Here is an 18,950-nt window from a genome sequence, read left to right as displayed (position 1 = left end):
CTGATTAACTGACCAGTCAGTTAAAGAAACTTAGAGTTTTAAGTGTCCAAGTATTCCAAATGAAAACATTTGGTTAAAAAAAAAAAAAAAAGCAGCATGCATATGCTGTAATTTGCTTGTTTGCTCCACTTCCTCGTGGACATGCCCAGCTTCCTCTGTACCTGGCAGCTTTCCTGTTCTGTATTCATCACGCTAATCAATGGGATTCAGATGTTCCTGAAATAAAATCATTTGTCTTCAGTCTGCTCTTACAAAGGACACAGATTGTACTAAAAAGGCTTTCCTTCACTTTCAGAGTACATTAAATACATGCCACTGTTCATAATACAAGGCTTTGGCAATGTATCGATTGCATTCTTTTGCAGAAAAGATCCTTGCACAGGGAAACTCCTTGCATTTTTTTCCACAGAGTTAAATTAGTGCCTGTGAGAAAATTAGCAGACTGAAATTGAGACAGAAGTCTTTAAACTTAACGTGCTGTAATGGGAAGAGTAATAACAAACTACCGGCATGATTCTGTGCTGGTTTGATAGGGTCTCTCTTAAGGTGAGTGGAGAGTTTAATAATCCCATGCTGAAATTATGAGCAATCGGGAGAATTAAGGTAATGTTTGAACATTACTGAACAAACTGTACTGTACAAAGTGAAACAGTGGCCAGTCACACCTGCTAAAAAATTTTCCGAACACAATCCTTGAGTAGTGGTTTTAGGAAAAAAAATTAACTGGTTCTTTGGATTTTAAAAGAGGAGGTTCCTTTTTTTTTTTTTTCGTTTGTTTTTTAGTTCGGGATAAAAATGCAAAAGAGAGAGGATGAAAAAAGGAAAACATAGGTGGAGATGAAAATCACAGAAGCTTGAAATTCTTGCTTTTCAAAACAAAAATAGATGTTAGGATTTGAGAATTTTTCTTTTTTTATTATTTTTTTAATTTTATTTTTCTTCTTTAGTTTCTTCCTCCCTTCCCCCAGACCTCATCAAGTAATTCCTTAAGCATTTCTTTTGAACTTCTGCATTAATGGTTAAGTTCCCTGGTATCTAAACCCCACTATGCTCTGGGTTGAAGCTTTCCTATTGTTCATAGCATCCTTCCCCCAGGTATCCTTGGTACATAATAGAGAATGAGTTTTATGTCAGCACATATATGAAGAAAGTCTCCTTGCTCTGTCCTTCTACCTCCTTATTAAACTTTTGGAACTGAACTTTAGACTGTTATCCTTCCTGACTATTTCAGGAGAAGCTGGTAGCCAGTTTAAAAGTTACTGGAGGGTTTCATAGACAAACTTAAAACCTACAACAGGATGACCTTCTCAGCCTAATTTCTGTAGGAGCTGAGGCTAAAAAGAAAGAAACTCAAAGACATTTCCAAATTTCCCATAGGAAAAATGACCTTTTATGCTGATCCTATTTAAGCCCATTAACTCAGGTGAAAAATTCCCCAAACTAGCTTGTCTGTTTTGAGGGTATGATCATAGTGAACCTTCAAATTCTAGAAATGGCCCTGCTCCAGCAAAGCACTTAAGCATGCTTAATCAGGTACCCCATTATACAGCATGCACATTATTATTGAATGAACTGTGTAAATGAAAGCCTTAAAATGCTTCACATGAATAAAAATGCAGACAAATTTTCCCTGTGGGGATTCATCCCATGCAGGAGATATCTGCAGCTTTGCATTTTAATCAGTGAACGGTCTGATCCTGCTCATGCTGAAGTCAGTGGCAAAACTAACTAACTGCTGCAGTGGAAGCAGGATCTGATACTAACAGTACATAATATGATAGGGGAGAATTTATTCCAAGTGGGTGTTCAGATGATGACCCATTTCTTGCATCAGGCTATTGTTCACCAGAGCACCAGAGATGGCAGTGCCATTAACATTTTATTATCTGCAAATCAGTACAAAGCTTAACATCCAGTTACCACTCTTGCATGTTTGCATTTCTTGAAGTTAATAGGGAAAGAGAGCCCCAGGGCAAAGCATGATTGATGAGATAATTGACTTCACAAGAGGACTGTGGAAGAGCAGGCCAAATTCAGCTCTGACTTAAGCTTTCCTATCTCTGCTTCTGTCTGAAATAATCTGATGTAGTCCATCTCCCATCAAAGAGGAGGTGGCATGGCAGCAGTGCTCTTCTGTGAGCATTTTTTTTCTCTACCTGTCCAATATTTCCCTTCTTACTAGGCTCCCAGGGATAGCTTCAGTGTGCACTTCTGAAAAAAATAACTTCACGGCTAAAGTGTGAGGTGGAGTTCGTAGAATCAAAGAATCATAAAATGGTTTGGATTGGAAGGGACCCTAAAGATCATCTACACACTAACCACCTTGCCATGGGCAGGGATACATTCCATTAGACTAGGTTGCTCAAAGCCCCTGGCTTTGAATGCTTTCAGGGCTGGGGCATCCACAACTTCTGAGAGCAACCTGTCACAATAAAGAATTTCTTCCTAATGTCTAGTCTAAACCTACCCTCTTCCAGTTTAAAGCCATATTCCCTTGTCCTATCACTACATGCCCTTGTAAAAAGTCCCTCTCCAGCTCTGTTGGAGGCCTTAAAAGGCCTCCTTTTAAGGAACTGGAAGGTGCTATGAGGCCTCCCCAGAGCCTTCTTTTTTCCAGGCTGAACAAACCCAGCTCTTTCAGCCTGTCTTCACAGAAGAGGTGCTCCAGTACTCTAGTCATCTTCATGGCCCTCCTCTGGACTCATGACACCCTGCATTTGATTCTTGCTCCGTGCTGTGGATGCTTGGTTGTCTGTGTCATTAAAGAAATCTCTCTTGCTATCTTTCCATACAACCAGTTGCCTTTATGGGCTTCTACATCATGTCTGCAGCTATTTCCTGCTAGCACAGACCCATGGAGCCTGGCAGTGTTTCAGGTGGTGAGTGCAATTGGCATGCACTCTCCTGGCCTCACTGTTCTTGGTTTGCCCACATCCTAGCTCAGGAGTCTGGTCTTCAAAGTGCCTAGGAAATATCCTTTGAAAATGGTACAGTGCCCTTTTGGATGATATTGCACAAGATCTACGGGGAGATACTCCAGTCGTCAGTTTTGTTCTGTGCAAGAATAATTTTTTCTTTACTGGGCAGTTTCAGTAGCCAAACTGTCTTAGCGACAAGAGGTGTTCAGATACTCCAAGTAGTTTCTCACCAGGTATATAGTTTATTGACATCATTGGATGTCTTACAGCTATGAGAAATACGATAGCAGAGTAATCGAGTGTGAATGTGCAGTAAAACGTGTAATAACTAAACTCGGAACAGAAACATACTCTTCTAGGTTAAAATATTTCTGGAAATATAATTGCCAAAGTAAACCACCAGCCCAAGTTTATTGAAAAGCCTCTTGGAGAGAGAAGCAGATATTCCATTGATCAGGAGGCCCAAGAGGAGTCAGGTAATGTACATAAAAAATGGTCAGAATAGAGCTTTGTGTCTTTATAGTATGGAGGTGTATGAAAATGTTTTCATATCTAAATTTGGGGCTAGCTGTTAAAAATCTTCTGTGTAGGCCTTTACATTATTGGTGGTTTGGCTGAAGTATGTTTTGGCCAATTAAATGAAGTTGTTTTGTGCCATTCTAATTGTAAGTTAGAGAGGTGGTTTGTGCATGAAAACATTTTCTCAGGGCACTGTCTGACTTCGGATTGTGTTATAAGTACTATCCTATTGAAAAGTAGAAAGAGATGTAAGGGGAAATGATGGATGCACTGATGGGGGAACTGAAGGGTGACATCACATATCTGAATGGATTGAGGTACTCTGAGGGTGGATTGGAAAAAAATTTTTAAGAGTGATAAAATCCCATTTTGTTAAGCATCACTCCAGCCTGGAGTTCCCTCTTACCTTTTGATATGGAGCAAAACCATTATTTGTTGCCATGACTGCCTAGTTAAGTCTGCATTTGATAGGAAGATTTTTTCTCGTTTGTGCAGCAATTCTCAGTAGAAGTGCTTCTGTGCCTAAGGCAGGTATACTTTGTCCCCATAAATAGAAAGCAACTGCTCAATGTTTTTTATTTTTAACTGTTTAATACCTAATGGTTTCAGTAATCAATAGATTATTATTGATTGACCTGATTCTCTTCCACCCTCCCTAACTTTTAAATCACTTTTAATTAGAAATAAATACAAAACTGTGAGTGGAATGGTGTGTCTGTACTATGAAAAAGAGCTCTTAAATCCCACAATTGTGTGTGTACATGTGTGTATGTGTGTTTGGTTTAGGGTTGGGTTTTTGTGTCTCTTTGCTGAGTTTGCTGGCAGCTAGTTGCTGGGCAAGGAAAATATAATTACAATGCAAAAGTGTTTTATGTTTTTCTCCTCTGGATTATGCTATAAATACAAAACTGTAGTAGAGATTTTATGGAATTGTTAACAGACAAAGTAAGGATGAGAATTGATACAGAGTGCACTGGAGGAAAAAGATGGTGAAGTTTAAAAATAAAAGCTTCTGTGGTCTTAAAAATCACCTAATAAAACATTGTTTTATTGCATAGATACACTAATCATTTCTGGGTTTAATCATTACACTGGATATGCTTTTCATGCAGTTTTATAGAGTGTGTTCTCTAAGGTAGCTCATGAAAATCACCTTCACAGTCCATTTGTTTAGATTCTGCAGTGTGCATGAATGGAAACCGAACACCTCTGTAAAGGATGCGAATTGCCCAAATCTATCACTTAAGACTAATAATTCCCAGAAAAATGTGGAGAGTGGATTATTTCTTCACCAGGCTCATTACATTGCGCAATCTCTGGTTTTAGATGTAGATTTTCCTTTTCCTCTGTGGTCCCCAAAGAGCCCCATTATTTAACATGGCAAGTTACCAGTGTTACACATGGTGATTTATGAAATGCAACTCTGAAGTTATCTATAATATTCTCGTAAATATATTTTCATATTATCCTCCTCCTTTAAGCTGCTTGTTCATAGTTTTTTGAACTGCATGGATTATGCACAATCTCCTCACCCTAAATAAAGGACCATCTAGAGCCCCGAAAGCACCTTCTGAATCATTCTAGTTTTCTGTTAAACTCAGATAGGGAACACCAGGAACTGTTGTGAAAGTCTCCCCATCATACTTCATTGTGAATAAAAGGAAATGAACAATTCACACTACTGATTCATTTTCTAAAATCTGTCCTTTCCTAAGCCAAATGGTAACGTGCTCATGTTAATCAAGGGAAGATCTACTTTGACAAATGATCCTTTTTCTGTCAAAGAACATTTTGCTCTTCATGTCACTTTTATGACATCTGATCCCTCTGAATAAGGAAGGCTAGTTACTGACTATGATGTAGACTTGTCAGAGAGTCCAAACAAGTCTTTTATAAAAGCAAGGAACTAGTAGGTTCATGAGAGTGCCAGAAAGGAGAGGATGAAAAGCAGTTTAGCAATAGCAACAGCATTCTAGGTCAAATGGGCTTTGCAGAGGTCAGAGAGGCTTTTTCAATCACTGAAGAAAGGATTGTGGGAAAGAAATAGGAATAATAAAGTTCAATATGTTAATTCTTCTTGGTCTGAAAATCTGTGCTGTGTTAGTTCAGAAATTTTTCCTTTCTTGTTTGGCAGGTGGTAAAAATAAAGGTCTGAAATGGGAGAGTGTAGCAGACATTTACTTGCAGTGATAGTTTCCTCCCAGTCTTTCAAGAGCCAGCAGACATTTTAGGTAGTGTTGTTTTGAGAGAGAGACTTCACAATCATTTTCAGTATACATTTGAAAGGAAAATCAAACATTAGTGCACAGACATTCACAGTTACTTTTATATGGAAAAAACAATAGAGGGACTGGAATACTCTTCAGTTCTCATTCCCTGGCTTGATCCTATCTTATATTGCCTTTGGTGTAGGAAACACCATTGCCAAAAAAGCTTTTGTAAAAGTTACAATACTTTTCTGTTGTGATATCAACTAACAACAGACAAGTTTAACCTCAAGGGAAGTGCTTAACTACCCAAATTCATAAGGCTGGTTAAATGAGTCCACATTGCATTTATTTTTCAACCAGAGGAGGGTAGATCTAGGTAGCTAAGTTAACTGTCATTAGGTTGGGATTAACTATGGAAATGCTGAAAATTCACAGTGTGTATCTAATAACACTCCATTTGTAACTTTCTGATGGTATGTCTGGTGAGACATCCTTTGTGAGTCTTTTAATTTTTTTTGTTGGCTAGCGTGTAAAGGAATGGATTTACTTCTGTTTGCAGGGTTTGTGCAGTGAGAATAACTGCAATTAAAGAATCTATTGGAAAACATAAGCATGGGGCATGAGACTAGGAAGGAGACTGAAAATGTCTCATTGTGTGAGAACTGGGAGTCACATGCAGGACTGTGTGAGTCAGCAACGTGCCCTTACAGTGATGAAGCACTAACCACAGACTGGGTTGTCCTAGCGAGAGCACAGCCAGCAGATCAGAGAAAATGATTACTCCCCTTTATTTGGCTGCCATGAAGCCACATATGAGTCCATTGTCCAAAAGTAAGTCCAGTTTTGAGTTCTCTAAAACAAGGTACTGACAAACCAGAGGCACCAGAGTCTGGCAGAAGGCGTCAAAGACATACATGAAGGTGCTTAGGCAACATTCAGCCTGCAGAAGGGAAGAGCAAGGGGAATTTGAATGCTGTCTTGCATTGAAAAGGAAGAGTGAGCCAGACTCTTCTCTGAGATTCACGGCAAACGGATAAGACTGCAATAGTGACAAGTTGCAGCTAGAAATTTTTTAGTTTGACATTAAAGAAATGTTCTTAAGTGGGAGAAGCATTAGACATTGCCCAGAGAATGATTCATGATTTTTTCCAGGGGTCTTCATGCTTGGAGATTTTCAAAGCTCAGCTGCTCAAGGTCCTGAGCTACTTTGTTGAAGCTGGAAGTTATCCTTGCTTTGAGGAGGACATTGAACTAGGTGACCTCCAGAGGTTCTTTCCGAATGAAATTATTCTGTGATTCTGTGACCTAAATGAGCTGAGCCAACATTAAGCTGCTCACTTCGGAGGAGAGCTGGAGCTGCAAAGCATAGTATCTCTCCTTAGCCTTTCCTGGCCCCAGCTTCAGTTTCTGCAAGGCAGTTACAGAAGTTGGGAGAGAAGGAGTGCCTCGGGTCTCGAGCTATTCCCCCACTCCTCTCATACTATTATTAGTCTATAACAGTGGGCATTTATTTTCTCTTTGTTTCTTTTATTTTTTTAAAAAAATAATGTATGCACGTAGGCTCAAATATGCTCAGAAGCATGTTGAATTATAATAGTTTTAATTATGATAGGGAGACCACCCATTCTTTCTCGTGCTTTAACTGCACACTGAATAGTCTTTAACACTTATTTCTGTGTAAAAGTTTTGGATTGATGAGCAAAAGGAGTAAAATGTAACAAGAACATATTGTACCTGTAGGAAAACTCTTAAGCTAATCTATGTTGTTTTCATTATCTCTGTAAATAATTGGCACCACAAATGTTTTCTTTTCCCATTTCTTCCATCAGCCTTCTTCCAAGTGTACAAAAAAAGTGCACAATTTTTTAATACTGGTCTTTGGTGATAGTCTAACTTTTTACTGCCCATACAAATAATTAGAGCAGTGTTCCTTTCTCTTGCTAGAAGTTTTAAGTACTGTCATTGAAAGAATTATGTTCTAATTTGGGGATCATTATAAGAATTAATATTCTTTAACATCAAGAAGTTTGTAATATTTTTTTACAACTTCAGTATAATAGACTATTTGAACTGTGGTAAAGCAATTTTTAGTCCATGAAAAGAAAGTTTTTTGGCAGTGGAACAAATGATGAAAGAAATTGTAAAACAATTACCAACCTCTTACCAAGAGTCAGATGAGCTAGAGGAACTCTATGTCTCTTAAAACCCTTGTGAAGTTCAGGTTGCTCATCATGTAGGGGTGAATCAACTGTTACATCTTCAGAAACGCTGTTGCATGTACTGTTTCTGTCATTATTGAATGTGACAATAAACCACCAGCAGTGCTGTAAAACCAGAAGGTCACAGCACTTTCTGAACAGTTACAACTTACACCCTGTGCCCATTGGTCTCAGAAGGAGTGATGACTTGGGCTTTGCTGACTGATTTTGTGAGTCCAGGTGGGATATGCATCTTTTGAACACTTAGGTCTGATTCTAGTCTCATTCAAATTCGATGATGGTTATTTTAACGGTAGTAATCAAAGTGAGTATTTTACTCATGGTAGTTTTTTAACTATTGAATTAAATCTTCATTTCTGAAAGTGCTGATTTGCATTTAAACAAGGTGAGGTTTATCTGTCTCCCCATCATTGGCATTCTGTATGAGTAATGTGTACATATATGCGATATCAAACTGCACGAGTGCAGATATGACTCCTCTAAACTCAGAGTTCAGTGTTTTCCTAATTACTTACAGACTACTGAGATTAAAGCAACGAGATTTCTTTTGTGTTAAACAAGAAGCTCACATTCTTTACTCATGAGCTCTTCTCTTTCCCTCTTGATGATCACGGGCAACATTCTTGCAAACAGACATCCCCCTCTGCAAGAAAGCCTTTGTAACGTGTGGTTGACCTAATTGTGCAGCGACAGCATTGCTGCTGCGAATCTGGGAAGATCCCTTCTACAGCACTCATTTGGACTTAGCAGTGTCTGCAACGTGAAGCAGGACATAGGTAAGCAGCAATGCAGGGCATTGACGGACTCTCTCCAGTTTCATTTGTGGGTGAGATGTCCCACGGGGATTTTAGAATGACTTGGAGAGAGTGGGCCAACTTCTACACCCCTTTCAATATCACGCCCCACTTGATGCCACTGAATGGGGTCACATGTTACTTATATATTTGAAAACTCAGTCTTCTGAGGTACAGAAGTGTTTCAATAATACGTTATCTGTGGCAGTTATTACTTGTGTGTTCAGTCCTGAAGCAGTTGCTGCATACTCTTTCTGAAGCTGGATATGTCTGCACAAGGTTGTGAAGATCAGAACCTGAAAGTGTCGTAGTGTTATGAAAGAGAAAAGAGAAGCAAATGTTGAGATTTTTCTTTATTCGACCAGCAAATAACCTCAGTAGCTGCCATCATTGTGATCACACTGCGTTTAGTGTGTGGTGGTTTTCTGCAGGTGCATCCCCTCGGAGAAAAAAATATGCAAAATTAACAAGGCAGAATCACATCTACTACTGGATACTACCCTGTTCTCCATGTAGAATTAGAAAGTTTTATAAAGTATATCCTTACTCCTAAAGTCAAGACTACTCAGAAAAGTTGAGGTAGGCTTTTTTCATGTCATGTATCATTACCCAGTAATGCCCATCCATCTTCAGTTTGCCCCAGTGAAGACTTAATCAAGCATGTAGAAGGAAAAATAGTTCTTACTTAATCCATCAAAGAATAGCTCAAATTTAAAACAGGGGTGTTTTAGTGCTGCTCTTAGCTGAAACAAGGTTGTTAACATGACACAGAACCATCATAGTCATGCTTTATATGTGTGCTTTCATGTTCAGACAAGTAGCCAACAACTCTGTTCAGTGCCATGTGCTAACTGTGTTAAAAATTCATGAATCTTCTCGGTGAAGATAAAATGGAAGTGCTATCAGACAAACTGATAGGCTTGAAGAAAGGGGGACATTTTGGTTTTACTTCAGTAGAAAGATATCTGTTTGTAGTTCTATGCTTCAGGATAAAACTGCCGTTGAATGAGAATGTTATTATTGTGAACTGGGTGATTCAGCTGCCAAGATCTAGACATAACAGGGATTAACTTGCACGTGGACCCTGATAATAAGAGAATTATTTTTCATTTATTTGTCAATATGTGGGAACAAGGAGCTGGGGGTGGAGATCCTGCCACCGAGCAGGGAGAGCCGTGAGTGTTATTACTACAGTAATACCAAGTAGGGCCATGTGACCAAAAGGATCTAAATCCCTGAGCTGAAAGATGCAGGAAATAGTTGCAGGCAGGCAAGAAGAGGATGAGGAAATGGGAGAGACAGCTAGGGAGGAAAAGGCTGCCATCCTGGTGTCAGGATCTGGGAGTAGGTACTTTGTTATAAATTGCTGTGCCAGCTGTAGGACAGAGGTCATTCATTGCATCCAGGTGACAACAGATCTGGCCCATATTATATAGAGGTCTCTTTGCATCAAAGTATACTGCATTGTGCATTACTTCAAAATCTTCCCGTGTGCTTCCACTCTTCAACTTCCACTCTTTAAATTGATTTCTTTGCTATCCTACTTTGTCCTGGTTTTAACATATTGTTGCTTTTACTAATGTTTTGGTGGTGGGTTGTTATTGGGGTTTTTTTGTTTGTTTAAAAGCCAAGAAGGCCATATACTATTACTTGTTTCCTCGCTGTCTGGTTTTTTTGGGTCTTATTATTTGATGTTCAATGTCAAATTATTCATATTTATGCTTCATGTTAGTGTTTTCCTACCTGTAGTTCTGTCATGAGCCTCAAATCCATTCAGTGACATATACTTAGTTCCTGTAATTGCCATTTTAAAATGGAACGATCTCTTGGATTAAATCTAGAATCTAGAACTAATGTTACAGAAAATAAGGTCAAAGAAATCAAATAACATTTCCTCCAAAGTTGCAATAGTGTCTTTGGATCATCTTCCATCATTAATACCGATGCCTGACAGCACTTAAAACTTTAATCATGATTTGCAACCTTATGAATTTTATTGCTTCTGCTGTCAGAAATCAATTTCAGTACTTAATGGCATCTTGTAACCTCAGTCAAGGAGAATGTTGGCTTGATTTTTATTCTAGTTCCACTCCAAGTTTCACTGCTAAGCTACACCCTTGTAAAATTATTTCTGTGACATTCTTTAACAAAATTGTTTTCTGTTCTCTGACTTAAAGAAAATACTTTTGTGTATTCAAAATAATTCAGAAGTATTTCTCTCTGTTGATAATTTTTATTGAGCTGTAGCTTCATGTAAGCCTCAAAAAGTTGTAGATTCTGACCATAAAATACAGTGAAGTGTATGTTTAATCTTAGTCATGCTTATAGACTTGGGACTTCTCATGTAATTAACATCCACCACAAGTGTCTGGAAGATCAGACCATAAACTCACTTTTAATCTTTCTTTTGCTTACTGAGGTTGTAGAAGTGAATGGCTTATAATTCCACACTTATAATTCCAAATTAAACATTTAGATTAGTCTTTATTGATTCCTTTTGACCAGGAGACATATGTTTGGGCTCGATCCTGTCTTTCATCGCTCAATAATTTCAGTCATTGAAATTACTGACCTTGTTGGGAGTTCTCCTTTAATAGTATAATTGCATGATGGAGTCTAGAGTACTTTTCTTAAGGAAAATTAAAAAATTGTATTTTTTACAAAAAGCAAACAAAGAAACAAACAGAAAAGGGGGTAACTCACAGGGACCAAACTAAAACAGAGTATGAGAAATTGTACTGTGTCTAATCTCTCAAAATTTGCAACTTTTAATAGAATTGAACATGCAAAGGGCATATCCCTTGATCTCCTTTTTAAGTGACTAAACACTGGAAAAGTTTCTGCTTTAGGCATGGCACTGTCTACTTTTCTCTACATTTATTAGTAGATTTTTTATGCTTTGAAAAATAGACAACTATTATTCTCCCACTTAAAGCAAAATAAATATTGAAGGTTGGTGTAAAATAAATGACACCCAGTGGGCCAGCAGTAGATCTAGTTTACCAATTCAGTATCCTGACTGGGAAACACTGCCTGTTTTTTACCTGTATATAGACTTCTTATTAGAAATGTCATTACCTGTTTGGCAGAATGGAAGAGGAACAATGAGATTATGTTGACAGAAGGAATAACAAGAGTGATTTCTTGAACCACATCATTTAAACTTGGGTCAATTCTCCAAGAAACTGTTCCTGGAAAGTTTTTTCTTCATAGAATTAGGGAAACTGATATGCTATGAAAGTTATAAAACCCAAATTCCACAGAACTGGCAGAGCAAATGGCCTTTCTAAAAGCGAAGGACGTAATTTTTGTCACTTTTCAAATCATCTTTATCTTATATACTGAGCTCCCTCCTCCTATTTCTAATGTATTTCATGTGTTTTTTTTCCAATTACAAAAGAATAGCTCTCTGATTTATGTACTGATGACTTTGAGCTAACTTTCCTTGCTGTATTTCATTTAGAGAGCCTGCTGTCTGCACATGATAATGTTTATGTAGTGGATGACACAGTTCTGGAGCTATCAGAGGTGGAAGAAACGGCATCAGAAAGCAGCTGTTTTGCATCTGAGGACACCACAGAGGACTCGGGTGTTGTGAGCTCCCCATCTGACATTGTGTCTTTGGATTCACAAAATGACAGTATGAAGCTGAGAGACATCAAGCTGGTCAATGGTTACATGGACTCAGCTGAGGCAGATGCGATGTGTGGCTCAGAGACATGTCCTGTGAAGAACACCTCCTGCGATAACGTGGGATCTGATAGTGCTCCACAGAGGTAAATATTTACTTGCCACCAGCTCTGTGAAAATATCTTGCATGTCGTCCTGGTAGGGAATCATTTAAGAAAACCAATTTATACTTTCTTTTGCTCTTTCATAAACCAGTACCATTGCCAAGTGACTCCTCCCAGTGGAACGCTCACTGCCAAATCCCCTCCAGTGACATACTTGTAGCAACAGGCAAAGGTCACTTTTTTGTTTGAACTTGTAGTTCATTTCTCGCAAAAGACCCGCTGCCCTCCAGAGTTGATTTCTTCAAGGAGTCTGAAATAATTTTGTTACAGTTTGGTTTATTTTGTACTTCTGATAGCATCTGAAGTGTTTAAAATGTTACTATGTGTTGATCCAGAAAAATGACATGGAGGTCGTATAATGGAAAATTCAAGCCAGGTGGAAAATGATTGTATGCAGTGAACTTTGGAGATTGGTTTGGGAGTGTGTGCATGCATCTATATATATATATATATATATATATTCACGTACTGCTAACCTGCACTGGCGTTATACCTTGGGATGGTTTTTTTCAGCATATTTCCTTTTTTTTGTTTTTTATTTTCACATAAACAAACATTTTTCTGCAGTTTTTCCAAGAAAATACAAGAACCTGGAATTTAACTAGGAACTGCCTTCAAGCACAAATGACTCTGACACTGTTAGTTTGCCAAAACTCACATAGTTGGTGGCAGGGCTGCAAAGGGAACCCAAAATTTATAGGACTTTGCAAATAGAAACTGGCTAAATAGGAAGCTGTGCCTCCAGCAAGGAGGGTGGCCTGGTAATACTGACAGGGATCCGCTCTGTGTGATGCTGCAAAGTCATGGAACAGGGGCCAGAAATTCCTCTGAATTCTCAGTTGACACAAAGTCTGTGCTTTCTGGTCTCTCCATTTAGCTGCTAATCTGTAGCCCCTTCATAAGGGTATGTATCATGACCTAGTTATTTCCTTCCACACATTTCTGAGTGAGAACTTCATCTTCGATTATGCAGTGGGGGATAACTTAGGGATGAATTAGACCAAAGTCAGTATTTAACCTATTGGAATGATCTTAAGGTTTTTCTTTATCCATTAGTATCAATGGGGACAAGGTCAAGCCTCACTTAGATACTTGCTCAAAAACACATTTTTCTTGTGATTTGTCCTTTTGCAGTGTCTTAGGCTGCGAAGCAGTTTCTATTGGAAGGATTAGATAGGCTAGTATTGTAAATGCAATTAAGATCCAGAAAAGCAACCCATTGATTTCAGCACACTTAGATTGATCCTTGTGAGATAAATAGGCTATTCCACCTTTCCTCAAAATGCAGGATCTAGACTGGCTAGAAAAACACACATGCACATTCAGTGGGGGAGGAAGAAGTTAGCATTTTGTTGAGCAAAGACATCAAAGCAAAGCCCTGTAATAACAATATTAATAATCTACAATTTGGGGGGAACTTTTTCTGGTTTTTTAACCAATTAAAGATTGAGCATAGGTCATTGTGACACACTCCCTCCTGAAAGTCAGTATTCTCTTCCTTCAGCCAAAGATATATATTCTGTATATTTAGATTTTTCTTTGCCACACAAACACACAAAAGTTTTACTAGTTGGAAAGAGTGCACATAGAAGAGACAGCAGGACGTTTCATTAGCTGTCCAGCAGGACTGTTGCTTAGGGCTCTTGCTGAGCCAAAGGAGAGGAAGCTGGAAGGATAGTATGCTGCACTGCCTGTCGAAGTCAGGGAGGTGGTAACTTCCCCCCCCTCAGCTATTGTGAGACCAGTGCTGTAGTTTCATGTCCAGCCTTGGGCCCTCAGTCCAAGAGAGAGATTGCCAACCTGGAGAGGGTCCAGAGGAGAGCCACTGAGAGGGCTGGGGCCCTGGAGCACGTGGGGTATTTGGGGCAAGGGAATCAACTAGGTAGTTCACTTTGGGATAGCAGTGTGGGTTAGGAGGGATCTGATTGCAGTCTTTTCCTAAACCAAAGGAAAACTACGAGGCTTCTCATAGGATATTCTCAGGAATACACTGTGAAAGGACAGAAAGCAACTGTCACCAGCTGCCCTAAAAGAAATAAAAATTGAATATAAGGAGGAAATTCCTTAAACTGGGAACTGTTAAGCAGTGGAAGAGGTTGCCCAGAGAAGTCGAGGAATCTTCGTCTCTGGAGATTCTCAGAACTCATGCAGGCAAAGCTTTGGGCAGCCTGGTCTGGTTTTGAAATTAGACCTGCTTGGAGCAGGAGGTTGGACTAGGCTTCCAACTTACTTTTTTCTGTGATTTTATTGTGCTAAATATTGTGTATTTATCTAATATATCCATAATTTTAAAGGAATTATTTGGGACTAAAATAGGATGCAGTCGTTGTAGTTTGGAGAATGCAGTTGTTTTTCATAAATACTATTTATTTTTTAGGCTCTGGGAAGGCAAAATTTCTTCAGATCAGCTTTAGCGTATGGCAAAAACTTAACGTTTGTGATGTATTTTAATCTTATGTCATCAGCCTCTTAGATTGACATAACAGTGATGCTGATAGTAATAACTTTTAAAATGTGCCAGTAATATTTGAATGTAACTCTAATTCCACTCCTAACCTATCTTTGTAAACAAAACAGCTTTGAAAATTGTGCTTCTCTAAATCCTTCTGAGGTCAAGTTACTAAGTTTTCAAAAGCCACTTCCTAAGCATAGAAGGAAGGAAAAAATAATTTTTTAACCTATTTGCATGCAATTCTTTTTTTAATCGGATATAAATCAATTCTCAGTACAATTTTGAGTACATCCAAATCTGGAGAACATCAGTTTCCACTTCCACTGTCAGAACAGCTGCCACCCCGCTAAGAAAATGTGTTGGAAACTCTGAAATTGTACAAAGTTCTTTGATGAACAGGCTGCTTTCAGGACCAAACCAGCCTCTTAAGTCCACAGACAAGTCAAAATGTGAATAATTGATACCAAGCTATACAGAGCTTTAAATATATTTCATAAGCTACAAAACTTAATGGAAAATTTTGCGCAGAGCTTATTCATTCCTTTCCATCTTCTTCTTGGTACACTAGTGATCCATGTACCAAGATCTAACTGAATTCTAAATGGAAGATAACAACAAAGAAAATTGGAAGAACATGTTGCTACTGTAAAGTAGCAGTGAATCTGAGTCCTCCTTGAAGCTAAAAACTACTGAAGCCAGAAATTTTATTTAGTGAGTAATTTGGCCAAGGCTTGGGGAAAAAAGGTTAATAAGAGTAATGGAAACATTTAGCTTGTAATTTTAAATTGTAAAACTGACTAAAACTTGGGCTTTTCACCCAGTGAAATAACAAATTCTTAAGAATTTATAATACTGTGTACTAAAATCATTTTGTACTCTGTGGGTTGTGAGAAGTACCGTTAAAGTGGAAGCAAATTATATCTAGAGTGTAAAGGGCTATAAAAAGATCCAGGTAGTATTTTACACATGCAAATGTGAAGAACTGCAGTGAAGAGCAGAATCAAGTCCACAGTTCTTACCTACATTTGGTCCAGAGGCTTAGCCTGTGCTTCAGGAGATCAAGAATATTTTGCCATGTTTCTTACTTTAGTTAATTGTATGTTTAGTTTTAAATTGATTTTTCTTCAAGTTTCTAGAATTGTTTACTGGGTGTCCCGGGTGATCTCTGTGTGACTGATATGCCTGATAGCATCAGAATATCACATCAAGTTCTCCGTCTGCTGAAGTCAAGGAAACTTGTGAGCATTTAAGGATACAGTCTTTGACATGCGATAGGTTTGTCAGCACATAGCAGGGTAATAGTATGTCCAGATCAGAAATGACATGTACCACGGGCTTTGGACAAACAGAAATGATAGCCACAGCAGAGCTTGGTTCTCATTCAGTTCCCAGAGCAGGGAAAAAGAAATTTCTAAAAGAAGGTACATGGATTCTAGGGTTTCCAAGCTGCTCTATGGTTTTGTTTTCCAGTACATGGGAGCAACTTGCAAGTGCACTATTTTTTGTTTGATTCGCTTTGGTTTTAGGATTCTTCTTCAAGCGATAGTGATCTAAATACACATATTAATTAGCAATTAGAATATCAAAACAAGTGTCAAAACACTCTACCCTTAGCTCTACCTGTTAAACCAACTTGGTCTCTCTGTCCGTGATACCCCCTTTTGCCACTGACTGCTTTTTTATGGTAAAAGCCATAACATAGCTATCGTATCTCATGATACATTTGTACAGTACCTGGTGGAGCAGAACCCAGACCTTAGCTGGAGGTGCCAAGGGCTAAACTGTATAAATAGTTGACTATATGCAACGTTTGGCTGTGAATGTTTTAATATTAACTGCTGACTCTGAACGTTGTACTACATAGTTCTCTTTATTCATATCCCTTCTTACGGTTGATGTCTCTGTGTTATGTATCTGTTCACCAGATTTTAATATATAGTGTTAAATGAGTAACAAGAAAACCACAGAGAAGCTGAAATGTTGCTTATGTAGCAGTAAGTACATCTCATGATCTCACAGTGTTGCAACCCTGTCCTCCCATACCCCCTCTTTTCCCATCCCTTGTGTGGTGTCATCACGCAAGCTCCTAGGGGCAGGGATCAGACAATTTTATATGCCTATAAAGCTTCATGCGCACCTACTGTCTGGAGCTTTATAAATAATTACACATTAAAAAATATGTTAAAATAATATTATTAGGGATGCTAGGTCACACACTCAGAATTAAGTAACTTTAATATTAAGGCTCTCTGTATAACCTTAGATTCCCCCCTTTAACCTTAATTCCCCCTTTTGGACAGTATGACAATGTCCCTAAAGTTAAAGTAGTACTCAATTTTGTTGTATTTTCTTTCTAAGTTTCAGAGCTCGGTTAATAAAACAAATATACCACCATTCACTCAGTTCAAATGCTGTTCTGTAAACAGGACTATTTAATTTCCTTTTGCTCTTTTTATCTTTCTTGTCTCACTAGTATCCACGTGCCATGTAGGCTTTAATTCATTTCTCTGCACGATGGTCACATGATATGAAGAGGTGGCATTATCCTGTTTTAGAGAAGGAGAGCTGATGGGCAGGGGGTCAAGGCAGAGTGGTGAACAGTTACACCACCCAGGACCACATTTTTCAGAGGACTGAGTATTAAACAGCATTTCGTATATCCAAATGCAGCTCTCCTTTTCCTCCACATACAGTTCTTGGAAGACATTTGAACATTTTGGCTGAAATAAAATAATAGTATGATCACGGGCATGATATAAATTGTCATTTGGACTGTCACTGGCAAAGATGTGTAGTTTCTCAAATTTATAAACAATTGAAATCGGGGTTTTAAAAGGGTCTTAGGAGTGGCTGATTCCACTGGCCTCTCTCAGAGCAGGATGAACACTTTAAAATACAAGACCTTCTTTTAAATTTTGAAAAGGTTTTAAATATACTAAAATGTTTAAAAATAAAAGTATTTTAAAATGTAAAGGGAACTTTGTAGTTATAAACCTAAATAAATACAGACTTGTGTGGGACAAGAAGATAAAATACCTTCCAAAGGTCTGAAAGGGATTTTCCCCTCCCTTGAGTGTCTGTTTCAGTAGCCATGAGAGAGGAATATTTTTTCACGTACAGCTAGTGGAGGACATAGGGTGGGGGCGGGGTAACCCTCCAGAGATCAGTTCATGTTGTGAGTCTGGACAGAGATAATCCCATTTCCTCCCTTTCTCTTGGAAGAATTTGTTACCTTTGGCTCTGATCAGGATTGCTGAAGCTACTGGGAGGAGATGAGTCCTCTCAGTTACCACCCTGAGAAGTACTTGCTGTTTGCTACTAAACTCTTAGGGGTTTGATGAGTTAGTTTAAAACAAAAGCTTGAAACTATAGGGGTGGGTGAACTTGTTCTGCTTAATTTTCAATGCATTCAAATTCAAATGTTACAGGGTTTTGTATTCTACTTGGGAAAGACAGGAGAGAAGGAGAAGTCAGTAGCTGGAGAGAATTCAGCAGCCAAGCTGGTCAGAGGAAATAAAAACTGTGAGTAGCAGAAGGCAGGCAGGAAGGAAAGAGAAAAACTGCAATGAAAAAATAGCACTGTATTTATGTATTATATATACCTCTGTGCACAAACGCATTCTGTACAATTGCATGTCACTTGTAACTATCTCTGAGAAACAGGAGAAAGTTTTATTCTGTTATTTCTCTATAGAATAGATCTTATTTTAACTGGGTAGGTACATTTTACCTTTTTGAAAACTGTTTTAAGAACTAGGAAGGTAGAGAAAGGGTTAAAGTGACAGGGAGAACTTCAGGGATGACAAATTATTTATTAAGACCCAGATGTCTGACAGATTTGTAAGCCTCTTCTTCTTACATAGTTTTCCTTCCTTATCTTTGGCTTTCCCTTTCCTCTTGTTCCAGAAAACTCTTTAATTTTGAATACTCTTGTGCACTTTTTTGCTGGCAGACCTTCATGTAGCAAAGATATTAAGGATATTATGGTTAAGTAACAGATACAGTTGTTATAGAACAAGAATACAGATTAGCCTTTCTGTTAAA

At 38.4% G+C, this 18,950-nt stretch overlaps 1 protein-coding gene across 1 annotated transcript in view; it reads left to right on the top strand.

Annotated features, from left to right (window-relative positions):
- Positions 1–18,950, top strand: part of COBL (cordon-bleu WH2 repeat protein) — a 153,894-nt gene that overhangs the window by 115,977 nt on the left and 18,967 nt on the right. Inside the window, exon 10 of the mRNA XM_017814894.1 lies at positions 12,124–12,436. Coding sequence (XP_017670383.1) covers positions 12,124–12,436 — 313 coding nt within the window. The remainder of the gene's footprint in view (positions 1–12,123; positions 12,437–18,950) is intronic.

This window comes from Lepidothrix coronata, unplaced genomic scaffold (assembly GCF_001604755.1).
Source record: "Lepidothrix coronata isolate B3197 unplaced genomic scaffold, Lepidothrix_coronata-1.0 Scaffold47, whole genome shotgun sequence".
Classification (NCBI taxonomy): Eukaryota; Metazoa; Chordata; class Aves; order Passeriformes; family Pipridae; genus Lepidothrix; species Lepidothrix coronata.
The sequence above is the reverse complement of the archived record's forward strand: the minus strand, read 5'-3'. Positions and strand labels throughout refer to the sequence as shown.